Source organism: Lemur catta, chromosome 10 (genome assembly GCF_020740605.2).
Source record: "Lemur catta isolate mLemCat1 chromosome 10, mLemCat1.pri, whole genome shotgun sequence".
NCBI classification, from domain to species: Eukaryota; Metazoa; Chordata; class Mammalia; order Primates; family Lemuridae; genus Lemur; species Lemur catta.
In genome coordinates, this window is record NC_059137.1 from 11,242,247 (window position 1) to 11,264,844 (window position 22,598).

Sequence of the window (22,598 nt, forward strand, 5' to 3'; positions counted from 1 at the left end):
AAATAAGCGTCCTATAATTCAGTTGTACAAACAGCAGACTAAGCATGTGTACCCTAAAAACAGGTCCAAGTGAAACCTTTTTGTTCTACAAAACTGGCTTCTGGGTTCCAGAGAAAGGCAAGAGGGAATCTGTCATCGATAAGGGCCTCTTTGTTCTGGTTCCTGTACCCACATCATCTCACTGGACCCTCGCCGCGGGCCTGCCAGGAGGCCCCCCTACCGTCTTTCAGATGAGAAAACCGAGCTCTTCAGGAGGACCTTTCTGATTGGAGTAGGCCACAGAATTCCAGTTAGGGTATCTATCTGCCGCAAATTGAATGGTGATGTTTCTGTGATTTTTCCACTGAAAATCCCTCAGTGTGTCTTTTGCAGCCGCTTATCCTAATCTCCAGAATGTTCGTGTATGGCTTGTCCAACTCACTCCTTCTTGGTGATTTCCCCCTCTCCCCTCCTAGGTGCGCCCGCCCCGTCCACACGTTGTGAAGAGACCGAAGAGCAACATCACAGTGGAAGGCCGGCGGACGTCTATCTCGAGCCCCGAGCAGTGAGTACCCCATTGCTCCTCTCCTTTCTGTCCGCCAGAACCCAGCGGTGCCGAGTGTGCAGTCCTGGCCTTTGAGAGGCTTCCCTGGGGCGCCAAGCAGGTGTTTTGGGGAGCAGGGCTTGCTCTTCTGCAAGTTGCGGTTGTCACCCCAGCGGGAGGCCCCAGAGGGTAGGGAACACTTGGGCTGCGTTTTGAGTGGTGAGGCCCAAAGGGTACTCAGGTGGGTTCAGAAGAAGGTCCCAGGTCTCTTCCGCCGAGGATGTCGAGTCAGCAGGTGAGGGTTAGGAACCTGGTCAGGGAGGCCAGCTGTCTAATCCTAGGCCTGGTAGTGCCCAAGGTCTCTGTGGTGCAGATTTATACACAAGGCTGTCCTTATCCACTGCCTCACCCCCACCAGGACCCTTTGCCCACCCGCGCCATAGCATTTATGTCACTGTGGTTTTTCTTACCTACTTCCCACAAAGCTCCTGTGGGACAGGTACTAGGTGTTGTGCCCACGGGGCGAGCTTAGAGTCGTTTGCTGAGGAGCTGTTGGGTAGAGGAGGTGAGTGAGCCAGGCAGGCAGACGAGTGGTGGCCAGAGGGGGAGCCACCTGCATGGGGTGAGGCTGACAGCCGCGGACAGCGCGGCTCTAGAGCGGCTGAGGAAGGCGGCCCTGCTTCCCTTCGGCCCCCTGGTCTCTGTCCCGGCAGCTCAGCAGCTACACGTTGGCTTCCTGCGATGCCTTGAGAAAGTGCATGAATTCCTCTTGGTCTAGAGTTGTTGGGGAAATCAGAAAAATTGACCCTGAAATCCTTTTGGTAGAAAGGGGAACCCTCGTGTCTGGCTTTCAGAAACTTTCTCAGGGAAAGATGTTATGGGAGATGGCAGGTCCTGGCCAGAATTTGAGCCAAAGGGAAGAAACAATTCTGAAATGTCAAGCTGTGGCCTAAGCCCAGTTGAGGTATACTTTGGCTGTCCCACAATTCTCTGCTTTCCAGCACGGGTACTGCTAAGCCCACCGTGTCATCACGGAACCAGCCTACCCGGACAGCCCTCAGCCTGTGTCCAGGAAGCTCTGGGATTGCGTGCGTGTGCACCGTGGATGCTTGGCTCTGAGCAGTTTGGAGGAGAGGACTCCTTGAAGTTGGGGGCAGGTTTAACTTTCGCTCTGCACAATAGGATGGTGGGAACAGAGGGCTGTCCAGGCCGCGGCTGGCGTGGATGATGATTGCCCCCTTGTGGAGAGAGTGCTGCATGGCCTCAGACCCCAAAGGTTGTAAAATTAAGCTAAACCTTTCAGACTCTGTGCTGGGATACAGGGTGATGGGCCTGTAGATACCGAGAGGTAAGATACTCAGAGTATCCTTGCATTGCACAAAAACACCCCAGACCAACAACACTCCGCATTCTGCAGAAAAGCATTATCCATTTTGTGACCAAATTCCCGATTAGAGGTGGGCCTCCCCAGTCACATTTACTGACGATGTTGCTTTCCAAACCCAGCGATGGGGGCGACTCTCTACTGTGCCAAAGGGTCAGTGTCCTATTTTCTTGGTTCTCACCTGAACTGTTCCAATATCGCTTTTAGGTTTTGTTTTGGGGTTTTTTGTTGGTTTTGTTTCTGTTTTTCAATATGCCCTGTTTGAGATTTCTGTTCTGGAAATTTGGGGTTGAGATGAACCAGTGGGAGCATGGGGGCTAGTTTGGTGGGTTGGCAAACTAACAGTGATAGGAAACAAATGAGAGGTTTGCTGTGACCACACATCACAGGGGCTCGGGCCCCGAGGAGACAGAGAGGTACGTTTCGGGACGTCATTCCAAGGGTTTCTTTTCACATTTTGTTAACGAGGAGGAGGGAGGCTGTTCTTCCATAATGCCGGTGGCATTTCTGGTGCAAGCCGGGTGTTTTCCTGCATCTCCCCCCCATGCCTCCTCCCCACCCCCCATGGTGCTCCTCCACTTCCAAATGCCATGTCACAACAGCTCTTGGATGTGTTTTTCTCAACTGTCATCAGCTCCAGCTGGCAAAACCAACTTCTTGAAACACAGGAAGCATCCAGCGGAAAATATTTTAATAAAACAGACTCCTCATAAAATATTGTTCTGGGGGGGAAGAGACGGGCTCCGCCAATCTGTCGGCATTGTGTTTCGGGACGCAAGAAGACAAGCCGGTGGGCAGGAGCCAGAGCCTAATGGGCTTTTGTTGGAGGTGGTTCTGTCTTGGGCACACGGGCTCCGTGCCTGGCCCTTTAATCTGGCCTGGGTTTTCTTGAATCACAGATCTTTGTCTCCACTGGGAATATCAAAGTGCTTCAGAAACTTGAGGATTTGGGCGGCAGAAAGAGATGCAGGATCTTTGAAGTTGAAGGGAGAGAGTCAGTCCTCCTGACTTCTTGCCCCAACTCTCACTGCCAATAGCACAATAAATAACTAACTTTGTGGACAGCAAGATGGAGCTGATTAAGAATAAGTTTGTCTGCTGCAACAGCCAAGCACCCTGGGATTCATCAAGGCCCAGAAGCGTTGGCCATCAGCTCTCTGGCCAGTGAATCGTTGAAGTTCGTTTCTTCCTTTCCAGCTGACGTCCATCCATCCGATGCTCCACCTGTCCATTCGTGCATTCGTTCATTCAGCAGGTATCTTTGAAAACCTACTAGGTGCAAGCTACACAGGATTTTTAAGAGGAGGCCTTACAAGGGAGTTTCCATGCCGACTCTTTTGTTGACTTGCGTTGTCCCAGAATGAAATTTTCCTTTGTCAGATTTTCTTCCTGAATCAAGGGTAGGTTTCCTAGCCCCTTAAAACCATCTGTTGGCAACTGGAAAAACACTTCAGAAAGGTTTCTGGGGAAAACTGAAAACTCTTGTTTTTCAGGTAACATTCATTGGTTAGTAGTTAACATTTCTCTTCAAAAAATGTTAGCTACTTCTATTATTATTCAGAGCAAAGCTGGTGGAATGCCAGGGGCTTCCTTAGGGTAGAGTTAGGGGTAGGAGGATCCAGCAAGAGAGGCGCTGGGTCAGAGGCTAGTCAGCAAGAAGTGCAGCTGGGCCCCTGTGACGTCTGGGCCAGCGTGGTTTCCCTCCAGAGTGGGCACTCACGCTCAGGACATGTATCTGACTGGTGTCACCCAAGGTCATCCAGCTAGAAAGTGGCAGGGCCAGGATTCAGAATTCTGCTCAATTTCATTCTCTCCATCACACTCTGCTGCTCTCCTTGGGGCAGGGCCCATGGGCATTCATTTGTAGTCTAGTTTTGCCCAGATAGATAGCGCCATGTCCTAAGAGGACTTGCCCAGCACACCACCCTTCCTCTCTGGTTCCTTGGAGGCTGGAGTTGGGAACTGGATTTACTCAGTCCTCTCACCACCAAAGAAGCAGTGTCTACTGTGCCTGAGTGTTTCTTCTTGGGGAAGGAAAGAAAAGTGACATTTACTGTACAGCCCTTAAGATTGTGAAAGGTAGGTGGTGGCTTTCCCATTTAACAGATGGAGAAACTGAGGCTCAGAGAGAGACTTTCAATAACCTGACCAAGGTCTCAGGGCCAGAAAATGGTAGGATTGGCTGTCTAATGACAGAAGCCTGGTCCTTTCTTCTCTGACATCCAGGCTTTTTGCTAAGAACCTGATTATGAGGACAGTGGCTGCTGCTATGGACACAGTGAGGTTCACAGCTCCCACCTATTAAAGGCGGCCCCGGGGGTTTCCAGCCAGGCCCCCAATTACTTTCCTTTTGGCTTGCCAGGGAGTGTCCCACCTAACTTGAATGGCAACAAGAGCCAATAACAAGCTCTGAAAGGCACTGCTGTGATCAGTGTTGCCAGCCCCCTCAGGACCGCACTAAGGCCAAAGTAGGGGTGACCACGCTGACCCCAGGGACTTCTCTTGCCAGGCAGCCCGTCATTCATTCCCTACTGGGAAGCTGCCCTAGGGCCCAGGGCAGCAGCCCTCACAGAGTTGCTGAAAGTATGGAGGGAGATCGTTATATGCATCTGCCAGTTGCATGGGCCATTTGCACACATGCTCTGGCAGAAGATGATGTGCTGCTTTTGCATGTCCAACATGCCTCACCCTCCTCAGCATTGGGCTCGGCACAGCCTCCGCAGTCCATTGCTCCTGGCTGTGGATCACAACAGAGTGGAGCCCTTTCCTTCCTCACAGCCCCAAAGCTGTCCTGCGGGTGTGGACCCATAATTTGGATGGTGGCCTGGTACATGGGCAGGGCTTTGGTATGCAACAGGCCTGAGTCGGCATCCTGGCCTCCCAGCTACACGCCCTGAGACTCCTTGTCTTCTTTCCTTAGCATGATGCCCGTTCACATCCCCAGGAACGTGGTCTGGGAAGGGCCACAGGAGATGCAGGAGCATCCTAAGCTAGCAGAGCACATGGCCTCCCCTCCTGCCTCATCCCCTGCTTAATCTTCACAACCCAGACATAGGGCTGTCTTCTGACTCCTAATGGTTAAGGGGCTTGCAGTCGGTGGTGGATCTGAGAGGGCCACTGTCCTGACCAGCTGCAGAGCAGAGCTCTCTCAACCACACTTTGTCTCCTAATGGACGAGTCAGACACCTTCCAGTCACGTGAGGGTCTTGCCGGGCTGCATCCTGGTTATTTGAAGTTTCACTGTGCTGAGTAAGATTGGTGCAGATTCAGCCACCAGGGTTGAATGTTGCCCTGCTGCCTCTCTGGCCAGATCCATGCAAAATCTGCTCTGCTCTTTTCAAGTAATTTTTTGTTTGTTTGTTTGTTTGTTGGTTTGTTTGTAAAAGTAACCCAATAGCTTTATAGACAATCTGGAAGTTAGGGAAAAGAGACAAGGTCATTCTGAATCCCACTATAATTCAACTACTTGTTAGCATTTCTATGGATTTCTGTACCATCTTTTTCCTATATCTGTTTTTCAGAGCTGCAACTCCTTGCAATATCCCATTATATGGACTTGTTCCATGTGTCTCTGTAACCCCTATTATTCCGTGACTACAGAAGATCCCACTGCATACCGATTTGTAGACTACCTAACCATGCCCCTCATATTAGATCTTTAGATTGTTTCCAGGTTTTCGTTAATATGAAAAATGCCAGGGTAAATATCCTTGTTCTCTAAGCTTTAGCTTATTTTATATCATTATAAGAAATGGAATTATTAACAACTACCATTAACTGAGAACTATGTACTAAGCACTTTACATGCACCATTTCATTTTATCCTCATAAGAAATATCCAGAGGTAGCTATTATGAGCTCTATTTTATGGAAGTAGCCGAGACTCCAAGAGCTTGTTACTGCCCTTGGTCACACAGCTACTTAGTAGCAGAGCTGAGCTTCAAACATGTCTCTATAATAGCAAAAGCCTATACCCTTAACCAGTTATATAGGCAGATTTCTGCTCCATATCGCTAAATAACTTTCTAAAAGAATTGTACCACCTTATACTCCCACCAGAACTGCATCCCCCAGAAATCTGGGTCTGGGGCACCCAGAGGAACGTGTGGCTGGCATTAGAAATCCTTCTGCAGGTTGTGCGAGCTGGATAGGCAGCGTGTACACCAAATGGCCAGCCGTGCTGCTTAGGAACTGGAGTGTCTGATCCTCTGAATTGCACTGCGTGACCCCAGCACCAAGGCCCCAGAAGATTAAAATAAGATCAGAAGAAGCTGCCAGAAGCATTTAGTGAGAACCCTGCCCAAAGCCCAGGTCTGGGAACACTTTATAATAGTCTCTCTTTGTGCCAGTTGCACACATGCTCTGGCAGAAGATGATGTGCTGCTTTTGCATGTCTAACGTGCCTCACCCTCCTCAGTATCTGGGCTCGGCACAGCCTCCACAGTCCATTCTCCTGGCTGTGGATCACAACAGAGTGGAGCCCTTTCCTTCCTCACAGCCCCAAAGCTGTCCTGCGGGTGTGGGCCCATAATCTGGATGGCGGCCTGGTACATGGGCAAGGCCTTGGCATGCAACATCCCTGGTCGGCATCCTGGCCTCCCAGCTACACGCCCTGAGACTCCTTGTCTTCTTTCCTTAGCATGGTGTCTGTTCACATCCCCAGGAACATGGTCTGGGAAGGGCCTGCAGGGGCTGCCCAGGCCTCTGCACTCTGACACCCCAGATGCAATACTCCCCTGTGAACCACCCATTCCTCCTTCCCACGGCCACAGTCTGCTGGGCTTCCCCTGACATGGCAATGCCCTACCGTGCTGCAGTTCTCTCTCTCTCTCTCTCTCTCTCTCTCACACACACACACACACACACAAACACAAACACACCAGTAGTCCCTGAGCTCCTCCAGGGCTGGAGCCATGTGCCCATTAGCTTTGACTCTCCAACTCCCAAACCAGACCAGCCTCTGCTCAGAGATGTTTCCTAAAGGAATGGACAAAGGAACCGGCGAAGGCAGGGCGCAGTTTACAGCCCAGCCCCCGGGAGATGGGGATACGGAGTATCAGTTAACAACCACAGACATGTAAGGAGCACCTACTATGTGCTGGGTATGATTAAGACATGAACAGGAAGCTGCCAGCACCTCCCCTGCCCTGGCCTTCTAAGAGCCCGGAACCACAATCAGCCCCAGAAGCAAGTCTCCAAGATGCCAGCTGGGCCCTGGGCCCCAGGGGGTAAGGGCAGCTGTTGGCTCTACCCCCTGGCAGCCTGCCAGGACCCCCCTCCCTGAGCAGCCAGGAGTCCAAACACCCAAGCAGAAGGTCACAGACCCAATTAGCAGGCCAAGGGGCTCCTAACCTGACTGTCTCTCTCTCTCGTCTCTCTCTCTCTCTTCTCTCTCTCTCTCTCTCTCTCTCTCTCTCTCTCTCTCTCTCACACACACACACACACACACACACACATAGACACACACATGCACACGTACACACACATACCCAGTGGGTTCTGGGCCCTGGAGACAAAGCCAAGCCTGAGGCCAGACATGGAGCCCAAGCCCAGACTGCAGCAGCAGGAGCTACCAGGCAGCCCCCTGGGATGTGCCGCAGTGCAGGGATGGTCTCCAGCCACTTCTGCCTGGCCACAAGGCACAAGAACTTTTCCGGGAGCTGTCACCATAGGGGGAGTTAATTCCATCTGGAAAATCAAGCCTTTAGGATGCTTTAGGAGAAGGGGCCCCATCCTCAGGACAGCACTGACTCCAGTCACCTCTGAAAGGCTTTGTTGTCCCCACAGAGACCCCTGCTTCTTCCAGATTCCATGTCGCCATTTCTCAAGGGCCTGTTGCATGCCCAGCAATTTCACACGTGTCATCTTGGTTAACCTCCCTGCTCCCCAAAATGTCTTTGCAGCCAGGGCATTATTAGCCCCATTCAGCCACGAGGGAGCCAAGGCTTAGCAGCGGAGTGACCTGCTCTCAGGCCAGGATGTGCACCCAGCAGGGCTGCCGGGTCCCACACCTGCCGCAGTCTCACCCCTCCACTGCTGCCCTGAGCCCCAGAACTTGGTCTGAGGGAACTTAGGCTCTTGGTAGGCAGAGGCCATCCTCAGGCTGAGGGCACTTGTTCTGTACAATCTTCCCAGCAGGGGAAAGTGTCCCCAGCGTGTCCCCGTCCCCATCTTCCCTCTGCTGTACATCCCAGAGAGCAGGCAGAGGAGAGAAGCCCTTGTGCTTGGGCCTCTCTGCCTGTGTGAGTGTCCACCCGGTGGCCTTGGAGGGAAGTCTCTCAGGGCATGCTGGGGCATGGGTATGGACATGTGAAATTGGCACTAGTGATTTTTATTGAAAGAAGGAATGAATGCATGAACATACAGGTTGAGAAATAGTTGAACAGAGGCACAAATGACACCTGGAAAGGCAAACGGCGTGAGCCACCCGAGGCAGAGATGGGGCAGTCCGGCCAGTACAGCTTCCTGCATCTGACTGCGCCTGCACCTCACATCACCCCCGACCCCACGCGTCCTTCGGTCCTTGTGCTGGTTCAAGTCCCTCCACCCCTACTTGGTCCCTGCCAACCCCTCCAGCCTCTTCTCTTGAACTCCCCACCCCAGTGTCAAGTCCCCTGTGCACACTCCTCTCACAGACACCTCCAGGCCATTGTCTGGTCCCCAGCAACCTCTGCTGTACTCAGGATTAAGAGCCCGGTTCCCATGTCACCTCCCAAGCGGAGACCCTTCCAAGAGCCGTGAGCCGTGTACACCCGGACCACTGTCCTCTGGCAGAACAAGCCCCCAGTGGGGGGGAAGGACCTGGTCTCCCACACTTACCGATCTCCCCTTGACCCGTTCACCTGACAGGTAGAACACCCTCTCCTTGCTGGTCTGACCCGTTGCAGCAATGATTCTTCTCATTGTTTTTATGTAGCTAGTCACCTACTACTGAGTACAAAGATCCTACGCACAGCAGGTTCCTGTATCTGTCTCCAATTCTTCCTCCCTGAGAACACTCCCAGCCCTTACCCTGGGTCACCCAGGGAGCAGCTGCAGTGCAGTTCTAGAGCTTCCTCGCGGGTACTGCACCACCCTGTCTCTCCCAGAGATCCCTCGGTCTTGATCAGAGCTGTTTCCTTTTTGTTTTCCCCCACTTCCGCACATGTCAAGGGTGTGGCCTGGAGTGCTAGCTATGTCGCGGTCGTGGAGGGAAGCAGGTGGGATCTCCAGATGGGATGTCTCAGACCATTCTGATGTGCTAAGATGAGCAGCTGAGACTGCTAACCCTGACTGGAGAGGTCTGGGAAGACAGGGACCGCCTTATTCGTCCTTAACATCTGGGGAAGACCCTGTGCAGGATAGAAATGCCCAGGATCTATTTGTTGCAGGTGAATGTGGTATGTGGACGGTAATTGAATATTCACTATGTGCTAAGCACTCTGCAAAGCCCTTTACAAATATTTTCATTTAACATTTATGATAAGACTCTTAGGAGGGCTATAGAATCTCCATTTTACAGATTAAGACAATGAGGTTCAGGGAGGTGAACCGGGCAGGAAGGGGAGGACAGTGGACAGCTGGGCGGACTGGCGTCCCCTGGACAGGCAGGAGCTGGCCTCATCTTGGGCCTGTCCCTGTTCATCAGCCCCTGCCCACTGGAGCCACATGCCGGGGGATGCAGCAGGGCCCGGACGTTACAAAGTGAAGATCCTTTGTGCTGGAGTGAAATGATCCCTTGGAAAATGATCACCAGCTCCCCTTCATTACCTCTGGAGACCAAGTCCTTGCTGATTTTTCCCATCTTTATCTCAAGTACATTTAAATGTCAATTAAATTTGAAATATCTACATTTGTCAGCATTTCATTTTGGGCCAGCGTGACGTGCTGCTGATTTGTCCACGCGATGTGACACATGAAAAAAACTCCCGAGATGCAGATCTTCCTCATTAAAAAATAAGCTGGTGCGATCCTGGCACGGCGGAGAGCACAGAGCACGTCCCCGCTTCCTGACGCCGTGTCTCTGACATGGTATTTAAAAAGGAACAGCCTCGCTTGTCACCACTGTCACACACACGCGCTAACCGGCGACACGTTAAACCAAACATTAGAAAGGGTTCGGGAAGTCATCTGCATGGGAACTCCGTGGAGACGAGGTGGGCAGAGGCGGGAGCAGCCGTGGGGGACGGCGGGGGCCGAGCGGTGATGGACGGCCCGGCTTGCTTTCTCGCCAAGGCTCCGGCAGCCCTCGCTGGGCAGCCGGGTTTGCCACGACCTGCCTTTGCACAGACAGCTCTTTGTGTGTAGTAAAATCCAGGCAAGTGGTGGGTGGCAGACTGCAGGGTAGTAGCTGAATTGGGTTAATGAGGGAAAAGGTACATTTTTTTTTCATATTCTGCCTTAAGCTAATAAAAAATTTAAGCCTGGACGTTTTCGATGGTTCATCCTTTATCTCTGACAAATATCTGACTGTATGTTTCATGGGAGAACATGAGCAGCTGAATTTAAATAAGATTATTTTGAAATCTCATCTTTCATTAAAAGTAAGAGAGGAAACACCCCACCTCTTATTTCATTGTTTCAGATGCAGGAAACTGAAGCGGCAGGATCCCGTAGTGGTTTAGAGTCAGGAAAATCCAGATTCAGTTCCCGGCTCTACCTTTAGTTGCTGTGTGACCCCTGGCAAGTGACTCCCCCTCTCTGAGCCTTGGCTTCTTTGTCTGCAAAATGGAGAGTGATAAGGAATTCGTGAGAAATTATATGGACAGCATTTCAGCCAAGGCTTGTAAGTACTGCTAGTGTCATCGTCATCGTCCATGTGGCCTGGACCCGACAAAGCTCTGTTCTGACCATAGCACATGGCAGACTTCTCACCTGGGTGCCTTGCCACTCTTGAGAGACAGGTGGTATGTTCAGGAGACAACCTGGGCCTCTTGTGGAAGCCGCTGCCCACCCAGCCCGGCCCGGCCAGAAGGCAGGAGGAGAGTGGTCCATGAGCTGGAACTTGAGGCCCCCCAGCCACCCTCCGCAGTCACACCAGCCTGGAGGCACGGGGTTTTGACAGTGACCTGAACTGCAGCAGCCTGATTTAATGAAGCCAACATCTAGCCCAGCACAAAGACTCTTTGCTCTTATATGAATCCAGAAATTCCTGGCAGGTTTAGTGGCATTCCACTAGAGTGCCAAGCTGTGATCTTTGCTTTCCTGTCAAAGCAGTGGAGGTGCCCATGCCTGGATGGGTGTCAGAAGGGCATTGAAGATGGATGTGAGGGCCACTCGAGAGCCTCACTGTTTGACACAGGACGGAGCAAGTGTCCCCTTGTGTGTGTCCACGTCAGCCCTGCTGACACAGTGAGGGCTGGAATCTCTGCTCGCCACTTCATGGCGGGGTCACTAGTCACTTCTTTCTTCTTCACGAGTGGCTCCCCAGGGCTCGGCTGCCTGGGTCTGTGCACAGCGAGCAGGTGGAAAGTGCCTCTTGGTGCACGGGTGGATGGATGGACTCACTCTCCATCAAATCAGTACAGTGACACCTTCCTGCCAGGTTCTTGTGAGGGGTAGAAATGACATGTGTAAAGCCCCGGCGCAGTGCCTGCTTGTGGATATCATTTTAACACTTTCCTGAGGCTTCTGCCTGCCCCTGTGTACCTGACACCCTCACGCCCTAATGTGGTCCCATTCTTCATGTCCTAGTGTCTCGGAGGACAGAGGGGAACCCAGAGAGGGGACCCTTTTAAACTACAACCGCGCTAGGGAAAGGAGCCATGTGATGTGGTGGGGCTCCAGGACAGTGGATGGCACTGGGCCCCCGGCATGCTGGCTTTCCTTCCTTCAGTTGCTGGGCACCCCGCCCCCCACAGGTCGGGGAGAGAGCAAGCGGACACCTGCCCTGGGGGAGCTCACTCGGAAACAGAATTGCAAGAGGTTAAATGGTATCTATGAAGCACTGAGACACGCAGCCAGAGAGAGCTTTCTCCATCTGGGGGGAAAACTCCAGCTGGGAGCTCCAGGGGGCTTCCTGGAAGTGCCATTTGAGCTGAGTCTTCAAGACCGAAGAGCAGTCAGGGCACCAGGCAGAGGAGACAGGGGGAGTGTGAGGCCCCGTGTGCTCAGAGACAGCATTCCTCAGACGTAGGCATGGCTAAAGTGCAGGGGTGCCGGCAGGAGGCCGCAGAGGCAGGCAGAGCCCACATGCAGCACGGAGTCTGCCCCGCGCGGAGCTCGCACTTGACACAGCCGCTCCCCAGAGTGGAGCACGAGCCCAGGGCTGCCCACCCTCCACCCCTCACCTGCTCAGGGGAGCAGGCCCCCCTACCTGGTAAACAGAGAAGCCATTCTGCAAACGTCTGGACATTCTTATTCCTAACAGTTTACTCAGTGGATGTGTTTACTCACCACACAACCAATTGCGGCAGAATTGTGATTCACGATGGCAGGTGTGCAGGTTTTAAGCAGGAGAGTGACAAGGTCAGGTTTGTGATTCAGAACAGGACTCCAGTGGCTGTGTGGAGGGGGCGTCTCTGCTCCACCTTGTTTGCTGTGGAGGGAGCAGGAGGGAGCGGCCTGGCCTCGCAGCTGGCCAGGGCACGTGCCTGGGGTCAGATCTTCCTGCCCTCTCCGCTGAGGCCAGAGGAAAACGTTCCTGGGCCGATGTCCTGTCTAGGCCAGGAAGGGCTGAGGTGTGCTTGCCCCTAACAGCCGGCAAGGCGGCCTGGGAGCAGAGAGGAGCCAAGCGCTGTGACCCGCCACCTCCCCGGGGTATGACCCTAGGTTAGGGGCTTCTTTTTGCCTGGCCAGACCCTGGGGACGATGCGCAGAAGTGAAGGTTCTGGTGTGAGCGTGCAGGGACCCAGCTCTGGGTACAACTGCCTTAGCAGCAGCCATGGTGGGTCGTAGCAGAGCCCAGGCACAACCCACTCGCCCAATCCCAGGGGCAGCGGCTGTCCCTCATTTACCCTCCAGCTGTGGTTCTCGTGTCCTTTTCTTGAATACATTGCCCTTTCCTGAAATAAAACCTTAAAGGAATTCCTGCCATATAAAGCAAAGATAGGAGACTGCTTTGGCTGGTGGAGAGGAGAGCCCCTCTCAGGCACCTGGTGTCTCCCACCCCACCCTCTCCCCAGCTTCACCATCGCCTCAGAGCAAGCCCAGCCCGTGACTGGGGCAGGCATGTGGCGCACCTGCTCCCTGGCACCTGAGCCAGGATTTGAACCCAGGTCTGCTCGGGGGCCAGCTCCTCTCTCCTGAGCACACGGCCTCTTGCAGGCCCCGGCCGGTATATAATTCACAGGAGGCTGGCGTGGAGTTGCTCTGGCCTGTGTACGTGTTTGTGTTTACAGAGGTAGAGCTCACAGGTGGCTGACAAGGGAGATGCATTTTTTATAACAATGAATATTTAATTTCCACATCACAGATGAAAAAGACTCTCTGAAGAGGCATCTGAGGGAAACTCCAGAGAGCAGCCGCTAATCAGAAAAGGGCCTTCTCTCGATGCTCTTCCACATGGCTCACTTTTTTCTTTAACTTCTTTTTTATTTTTTAGTTTTTCCTGATTATTGAAGTAGATGTGCTCATTGTAGGAAATGTACGAGACACGGAAACCACCCGCGATCTCACTAGCTGTTACTGACATTTAGGCACGTGCCTTTCCTGTCTTTTTTCCATGCATTTTCCCGTAAGTAGAGGAGAGAGTGCAGTGTAATCACAGTTCTGCATCCTGATTCCTACGAACCTTTTGTCAATGCGAAGACAACATTCAACCACTGCACAGATTCCTGTTGCAGAAAATGGGTGGCTTCATGTTTTAATATTATAAACAGCAGTAATGAACATCTTTGGGCGTAACTCTTTGCTACATTTAGAGTTATCCAAATGGGTGTAATTACTAGGTCACAGATCATGAGCTTAAGGCTCTTGGCACACATGGCGAATCCACGGTTTCTTTTCCATCTGGGACCAGCTTCCTCACCTTGGGGCCCCTCTGGCCTTCTCCCAGGAGCCGCCACCACGGGCTGGCAGAGGGAGGCCAGGGCCAGGCACGGAGCCCAGAGCCCTCCTTCCACCCGCACGTGGAGTTCCGACGACGCCCCTAACTGTCTTTCTCTTCTCTTTTGTCTTCCTCTGCCCCAGCCTGGTAAAGCCCCTGAGACACTATGCGGTCTTCCTCTCCGAAGACTCCTCTGACGATGAATGCCAGCGGGAAGAGGGCCCGAGCTCTGGCTTCACCGAGAGCTTTTTCTTCTCTGCTCCCTTTGAATGGTCTCTCCTTCCTTCTTCCATTTCCCTGAGCATGGCTTGGTGACTCTCAGGGGCCGCATGGTGGTGAGGGGTGGGTGCTGCTTGCCTTTGCATGGGGGTGAGGGGTGTTTGGAGCTGCTGCCTGCCAGTGCCCCAGTGCCATCGTGCAGGGTGGATGCCTGGATGCCCCCTCCGTGTGCCTCCTCTTCCTCTCAGGGCATCATTCGTCTTGTGCTATGGGGGCCGTGATGATGGAGTGGGGTGACAGGGTGAGAAGGCAGCAGGGGTCCCCTTTCCTTACGAGGGGCAAATTGGCTTCGAGGTTAATGTAATTAGTGATCCTCAAGTCCTTGTTTATCTCAGCACATCTTGGAAAGCCATGGAGAAGAGGAGTTATATTGTAAGTTAAGAAAAAAACAAAACTTTACTAATATGGAATGTATATATCAATCCCAGCATACCCAAATGTTCTGATCTGCCTGACTTTTTAAAGATAATTTTTATCATTATTATTTATAGCCTAAGCTTCATACCAATTACAAATAGCAATTTTAAAAAAGAAAAAAAAGGTTCACCCACAATCCTCCCACTCCCCTCAAAGTTAAGCTTTTATAGTCCTCCTTTCTTTGCCAGTTCTTGCCCCTCCACCCACAAGTTCTCCAGAGCTGGGATTGAGCAGAGAGACAGCTTTGGTCTGTTTTTATTTGTTAGCAAGGTCGTGTGTTGTTCATGGGAGCCTTTAAGGGAAGGAAAACGGCCGTTTGCTGAACGCCCACAGTGCGGTGGTTGTTTTAGCCGAAGAGGAAATGTTCCCCCCCCTCCCCTTCACACCCCCTTTTACGCTCTCCCTGTTCCCAAACCCCAGCAGAAGTCCCCTGCATCAAGTCCCTGCCCCTGGGTTCCTCTAGGGACCTTATAAACCCCAGACCGCGCTGCCTTCTAGGGGTAGGAGGGTCCTGGCCCTTTCCTGACACCAGGTCACCTGGGACCCGGGCAAGTCAATCCCCTCCTGATGCCCTCAGTTAGAAAGTCGTGGCCTAAGTCAGTGTTGCCCAAGCATCACATGCCACCTTTTCTGTATGCTGAATCTTTCTCTTTAGACTTTTTTTTTTTTCCCTTAAGAGACAGGGCCTCGCTCTGTTGCCCAGACTAGAGTGCAGTGGCATGATCACACAACCTCAAACTCCTGGGCTCACGCGATCCTCCCACCTCAGTCTCCTGAGTAGCTGGGACCACAGGTGCACACCATCACACCCAGCTAATTTTTTAATTTTTTGTAGAGATGGGGTCTCACTGTGTTACATAGGCTGGTCTTGAACTCCTGGCCTCAAGTGATCCTCCTGTCTTGGCCTCCCAGAGTTCTGGGATTATGGGCATAAGCCACCATGCTCAGATTTTTTTCTTTTAAAGTTTTTAAAAATTAGCCTTGTCCTAAGAAATAATATCTATGATATCATAGGTTTAATGTCTTAGTTATTATTTCTATGGCTAATTAGAATAAAAATAAAACCATTGGAATAAGAAATGTTTATCCATGTGTCAACTTAAAATCACCTTGCAGAAAAAGGCATCCTACTTGGGTATCACCCAGCTCCCACCAAGGATCCCAGCAGGTTAAGTCCAAGGCCCAGCCCCATCACATTCGCTTTGAATTAACTGAGGCTTTAATTATTTAAGAATGTTTAATGTTCACTTTCTTAGCCCCTGACCTCAGAGGTTAGTGCAGGCCTTCGTGTGTGTGTTTAAAAAGGAATTGGCCCATCCTAACTCAACAAAATAAGTTAAAAAGAACAGTATTTCCTTACATTTCAGAAGCACAACAACTTAATTTTCTTTATCCCGTTCATTGTGCTCAAACTCGATTAAAGGGTCTTTAATCCCTCAGTCAGAGTGAGGGAGGGACTTTTGAAGTCTCTGGAACTGGGCTTCCATTTCCATCTCTTCCGGGCGCGTCGTGCCAGAGGGTGAGTTATTTAACTTCTCTGAGCTTACAGGTCTCATCTGTAAAGTGGGGCTGTGAGTCCTACTTGCACCTTGCAGGGAGACAGTACCGTCTGACGGCCGCCCTGCTGGTAGTTGGGAGTCTGTCCCGGCCACGGTTCCTTCCTGGGCCTTCGGCGCGGGCCTGTTCCTGGCCGGCAGGTGGCGCCCTTGCCCCGCCTCCCCAGCGCCACGCGCACGTCTCTGCCAGACCCGGGGCCACCCCAGCCCCGCCCAGCGCTTAGAGGAGGCAAGATGCAGTGCCTGCCGGGGCTCCACCCGAGGTCAGGGTTTACGCAGGCTCAGCCTCTCCGCGTACCCACTGGCGCCCTGGGGCTCAGGTCAGTGGGGAAGGCAGGCAAGCGGAACCCTTTGTTACTTACCGACGCTTGGGTCGGCTGCAGGGTTTTGAGCGTGAATGTACGGAAAGTGCTAGCACGGGGCCCAGGTGGCAGCCACGCTCACTGGAGGGTTAGTGATGCTGTGACCAGCCTCCGCGTGTCTGCTGTGTGCCAGGCACCGCATTTGCTCATGTGATCACCACCCCCACCTGAGCAGCTGAGGCCCAGAGAGGTTAAGTGACAAGAGATGGCACGACCAGAACCAAAGTCAGCAGCAGCCGAGGCCCAGACGATTCCCCTGAGGGTCCTGGGGTTCTGCCCTCTGGAGTTTCCCCGTGAGCTGTGTGTGCACAGGACCCGGCTCTGCGGCTACCTGTCGGTCACAAAACAGGGGCGGGGGATCAGGACACATCTGCCCGCCTGCAGTTCCCCTCTGGTCCCGTCGCTCCCCACACCGTATCTGAACGGCTCACAAGCCCACCAGCCAGTTTTGTGAAAGGACCCGTGGTTTGCAGGAAACAAAGCGGGTCCCTTTGGCTGTGAGTGACAGCAGCCAAAGCAACTGGCCCGAGGTCACAGCCCCAGGTCTGTCAGAGTGGCCAGCTTGCACCGTCACTGCCACCCAGACGCCTGTCCTCGTGGGGTCCCCAGGACACTCCTATGTCCCGAAGGCTCCTGGGCAGGCTCTTCAAGGACTAGACGTTCTCAGGGGCTGGAGCTACTCGTTCCGTGAAGGCCCTGGGTGGGAGGGTCAAGCCTGCTCTGTCTCCTCCCAGGCCACAGCCCTATCGGACGCTCAAGGAGTCAGACAGTGCAGACGGCGAGGAGGTGGAGAGTCCGGAGCAGCGAGCGCGGAAGCCCTTGGGCCCTGCCCCAGCTCCCCCTGACCGGGCCGCCAGCATTGACCTTCTGGAAGACGTCTTCAGCAGCCTGGACATGGAGGCCCCCCTGCAGCCGCTGGGCCAGGCCAAGAGCTTGGAGGACCTCCGGGCCCCCAAAGACCTGAGGGAGCAGCCAGGGTCCTTTGACTATCAGGTATGGTGTTGGGGGGGGCTCTGCTTTGCACACCTAAGGCGGGTCACCCATATGACAGTGGAAGAGACCAAAGGAGAAACCGTGACTTTTCCAAGGTCCTCAGGCAATGCCTGGGGTCGGTCTGACTGCAGACCCCGCCCAGCAGCCAGACCACCCTAACAGTGATGACTAGAGAAGATGCTGGAGCCTGGTGGAAAGCTGCCCCCCGCTTCCGTGTGTGCCTCAGACAGAGGTGGGCTGGTGCCCCCAGACCTCCAGGCAGGGCTTTAGCCACTGCTAAAACTGGGATGGTTCCCATCCCCACCCAGGCTCCTGACAAGAGCTTTTGGATCAGAAGTCCACATTCTGGATTATTCCTGTGTGACTACTGATTTCCATTGTGACTCCCAACCCATCACATCCCCTCTCTGGGCCTCAGTTTCCTCACTTGCAAGTGAACGCTGCTGACTTAGCAGTCACGGGGTCCCATGGTTGGATCCACAACGCTCCCACAATTCTAGCAGTTGACAAGTGCCCCCTACCGGGAGTGGGGAAGCTCAGGCCAAGAGAAAGGGAGTGACTGGCCCAGGTCGCCTAGCGTGTAAGTGGCAGAGCCAGCACTCGAATCCCGTCCTCCCACTGTCTCCCTAGCCAGCGTGCCTTCCACCAGCCCTGCGCTCCCTCGCCCTGGGGCTCATGGTGACAGAAGGTGCTGTGGTTCTGGAAAGTAAAAAGGGCCTGCCCTTGCCGGTCGATGCAGTCGCCTTCCTAAAACTACTTGGCAACCACTGGCGTGAAAGGACAAGAGCTTTGTCTCGAATCCCTTTGTGCCACACAGTGAGAAAAGCCTGGGCTTGGAGTGCAGACAGACCTGGGTTCTGCTGGTGACCTGGGGAGCCCCCAACTGCTCCAAGTCCCGGGAGTTAATTGGCTACACACCTGGGAGCACACGCCCGGCACACAAGGGGGGCATGGCAACGGACACACCGTTCCTTCCCGTCTGTCCCCTATGGTCACTGCTTCCCTCGTTCCCTCCCAACAGAGGCTGGACCTGGGCGGGAGCGAGAGGAGCCGCGGGATGATGGTGGCCTTGAAGCTTGCCCACCCGTACAACAAGCTGTGGAGCCTGGGCCAGGACGACATGGCCATTCCCAGCAAGCCCCCAGCTGCCTCCCCTGAGAAGCCCTCCGTCCTGCTTGGGAACTCCCCAGCCCTTCCCCGAAGGCCCCAGAATCGGGATAGCATCCTGAACCCCAATGACAAGGAGGAGGTGCCCACCCCCACTCCAGGCAGCATCACCATTCCCCGGCCCCAGGGCAGGAAGACCCCAGAGCTGGGCATCGTGCCTCCACCACCCACTGCCCGCCCAGCCAAGCTCCAGGCTGCCAGCACCCCACTCGGTGACTTCTCAGAGCGGCTGCAGGCGGATCGGGAGAAGAGAGCCGCCCTGAGCCCAGCCCTGTTCCCAGGGCTCCTCCCCAGTGTTGCTCCCCAAGGCCCCACTGAACTGCTCCAGCCACTCAGCCCGGCCCCGGGGGCTGTGGGCACCGACAGTGATGCCCTGCTCGCCCTCCTGGACCCACTTAACACAGCCTGGCCAGGCAGCACCCTTCCACCATGCCCTGTCACCCCAAATGTAGCCACCCCATACACCCCCCAGTTCAGCTTTCCCCCTGCAGGGACCCCCACCGCATTCCCACAGCCACCACTCAACCCCTTTGTCCCATCCATGCCAGCAGCCCCACCTGCCCTGCCCCTGGTCTCCACACCAGTTGGGCCTTTCGGGGCCCCTCCAGCCTCCCTGGGGCCGGCTTTTGCACCTGGCCTCCTGCTGTCCGGTGCTGGCTTCTGCACCCCTCACAGGTCTCAGCCCAGCCTGTCCGCCCTCTCCATGCCCAACCTCTTCGGCCAGATGCCCATGGGCGCCCACACCAGCCCCCTGCAGCCGCTGGGGCCCCCAGCAGTCGCGCCCTCGAGGATCCGAACGTTGCCCCTGGCCCGCTCCAGTGCCAGGGCTGCTGAGGCCAAGCAGGGGCTGGCCCTGAGGCCGGGAGACGCCCCCCTCCTGCCTCCCAGACCCCCCCAGGGCCTGGAGCCAGCACTGCGGCCCTCTGCTCCTCAACAAGCCAGAGACCCCTTTGAGGATTTGTTGCAGAAGACCAAGCAAGACGTGAGCCCGGCCCCGGCCCCAGGCTCGGTGGAGCAGCTCAGGAAGCAGTGGGAGACCTTCGAGTGAGCCAGGCCTGAGGGCAGGCGAGCCAAGCCTGAGTGTGCATCGCCCACTGCTGCGGCTCCGAGGCTCCCCTGCCACTGGTTCTGTCCAGGTTCTGCCGGTGGGTAGGGATGGGACCCCTCTCTGCCACCCCCTGACGCCCTGGTCTCCACACCCACTGCCCATCTCTGAGGGAATGGCACCAGTTCTGGCCTAGGAATCAACCCGGCCCCTGGGCACCCGTCCCACCCGGCCACGGCCCCTCAGCACCCCAACTGGGTTTTGCACTAAAGAGGTCAGTCAGCTGGGCCAGTGATCGCCCAGACCACGTCCTACCCTCCTTCCCTCCGGAAACATCCCGCAAGGCTCCGCAAAGCCTCTCCTCCTGAGCCCAGTTCTCCTCCCCCTACCGCAGCCCAGCCCTGCACACCCCACCTGGACGGGCACAGGCATCAGTGTTACCCTCAAGTGTGGGCTCCTCTGCACGAGACACAGGTGATTTGGGGGTTCGAAGTCAGGACTGCTTCCGGGTGGAGCATCCACATGGCGGGGCATTTCCAAACCCTCTCTAGCAGTATGCACATGTGTTCTTTCCTGAGTCTTCACCCAACCCCAAACTTCAGCTGTTTCTGGCCTGGTAGGATCTGGGTGCCGAAGGATCTTGGGCTCCCCTTTGATAGCCAAACCCAGCCCCAGCCACCCTGCACGGGGGCCGGGCACCAGCAACTCTGATTTGTGGAAGAAAAATAGAAACCCACAAATCTCAGTGAGTGAGGAGGAATCCCCAGCCCTCTGTCACTCTAATACTTCCAGTTCTTCTTGTCTCTCCTGTCACCATCAAAGCTCGGCTAAGCCTATTGTCACTTGGGGGCTTCGTGGGCAAAGCTGAGAAGGAACGTCCCAGATTTCAACTCAAAGGTCAAGCTTAACGTCGCAGATTGACGTGGGAGCCCCAGCTCCCTGGGCTGGAGCAGGGTGGTGGCCCTGGGCCCCTTCTCCAGGGTCCCGGTGGTCTGGAGGCAGGAGTGGCTCCAGAAGCCTGTCCCTCCCCACCTGTCCCGAGCTTCTGGCCAGCACAGCAGTTCCTGAGGCCAGCATCACCAAAGTTAGATTGAAATGTCTTGTTATTGTTTCTTTTATTTTTCTTTTCCTTTTTACTTTATTGATTTGATGAATCTTGAAATTGATTCATTTCCATAAAGCAAGTTAAAGTATGGCCCAACCATTTAAGAAAACAACCATCTGAGACATGCAGGAAATTGTGAGCATTTTGACCTGGTTTCTCATTTCCTATTTGTGAATGGTCAGACACAGTCTATGCAGAGTGTCTGATGGAGCCAAGGGGGTCCCTGGAGGTCCCTGTCATGCCAGGAAGCCCCCTGTGTGTCTGAGAGGCTGCTGTGCGTGCTGAGGCCTGACGGCCTGTCCAGCACACAGCCCGTCCTGGGTCCGCTGCGGCCCAGCTGGGCTTCTCTTACCATCTGGGGAGCTCTGGCTGCTGGGGGAGCTGTGTCGCCTGGGCCAGTGGGCGTCTCCCCCGGCACTAGTGTTTCAGCGCAGGTTCCAGTTCTGCCCCCGACCCAGAGCAGACCCACAGGCCCATCTGGGACAGGTCAGAGGATGAGAAAAGAGGTGCTGGGCAGCCCCAGGGCAGGAGGCCCCACAGTCTCCCTGGCTGTGCTGGGGCTGGGGGCAGTGGCCCCGTGTTCACGTGAGCACTGCTGTCTCTTCACTTGCCGCATTGAACTTGCAAACCCAAGGAGGAACTTTGTGTGTGCATTCAATAAAATCTTCTTAGGAAAAGGCTGACATCTGTGTCCTTGAAGGAGCTCTGTGGGGACAGGAGTCTCCATGTGGGCTCTTGGCTTCTTCACCACCACCTCCTGCAGAGGTGGAGGCCAGGTGCGGAGCGCCTAGGGAAGGATTCAGTGCCCTCCCAAGCCTGTGCCCATGCAGGGCTCTAATCCAGTTCATCCCTTCCCCTCACAACAGGACACAGGGGCGAGCTGGTGACAGGCCTGCACAGCCCTGCCGGGATCACAGAGCAGGCTACAGGCCCCCAGTGGTGTTGCGGACACCCAGTCTCCAAAAAAGAACAAGTTCAGAGGGATGCCTGGCAAGTCACCCCCACAGATCTCTCAGCAAGAGTAGAACCTGGACTCTGCCCCTCTGCTGGGTATTTGTGTTCGGAGGGGAGATCTGGACCAATCAGTCACCCACAGTGGGTGTTAAACACACACCCCAATCCCCCCATGACCTGGCCGTGCTCCCCCTGTCCCAGGGCTGACCCTGAAAATGACAAGCACCCAGAACCCACAGGAGCAAGGGAGAAGAGGACAAGGGGCTCCCCGAAAAAGAGCAGCCAGCCTGTAATCCTAGCACTTTGGGAGGCCAAAGCCAGAGGATTGCTTGAGCTCAGGAGTTCAAGACCAGCCTAAGCAAGAGCGAGACCCCCCTCTCTACTAAAAAAAAAAAAAAAAGAAAAGAAAGAAAAATTAGCTGGGCATCATGGCATCCACCTGTAGTCCCAGCTACTCAGGAGGCTGAGGCAGGCGGATCGCTGGAGCCCAGGAGTTGGAGGCTGTAGTGAGCTACGATGACGTCACTGCACTCTACCCAGGGCAATAGAGCAAGACTGTCTCAAAAAAAAAAGGCAGCCAGCTTTATCTATGTGTTGGGGTTCCACATAAACTGTCTCAGGAGGTCTGCAACTAACATGGGTTTGGCAAATTCCTGACTTCAACAAACTAAAATAGGAACCAGCTGTGGCTGAGCGGAGGGTAATAGACGCTTCCTCCCCTCTTTTCTAGGGGTTGTGGAGAAAGTTGTGGCAAAGGTGGTCCCACCTCCAAAGGATGAGGCCCAAGCAAGCCTCTCAGCCAGCATTCAGGGCCCTGTGTCCCAGCCTCTGCCACATCCCAGTCCCTT

The 22,598-nt window shown here is 54.4% G+C and overlaps 1 protein-coding gene across 5 annotated transcripts in view; it reads left to right on the forward strand.

The window, feature by feature from the left end:
• Positions 1–21,479, forward strand: part of DENND1A (DENN domain containing 1A) — a 492,893-nt gene extending 471,414 nt beyond the window's left edge. For 4 of the 5 annotated variants that reach the window (XM_045563071.1, XM_045563073.1, XM_045563072.1 and 1 more), the window contains 3 exons: positions 456–544; positions 17,221–17,479; positions 18,501–21,479. In XM_045563071.1, the coding sequence (XP_045419027.1) occupies positions 456–544; positions 17,221–17,479; positions 18,501–19,694 (1,542 nt within the window). In that variant the 3' untranslated portion in view covers positions 19,695–21,479. Of the gene's footprint in view, positions 1–455; positions 545–14,015; positions 14,145–17,220; positions 17,480–18,500 lie in introns of all 5 variants that reach the window. The other variant, XM_045563077.1, reaches the window with a different exon arrangement.
• Positions 21,480–22,598: the final 1,119 nt, after the last annotated feature.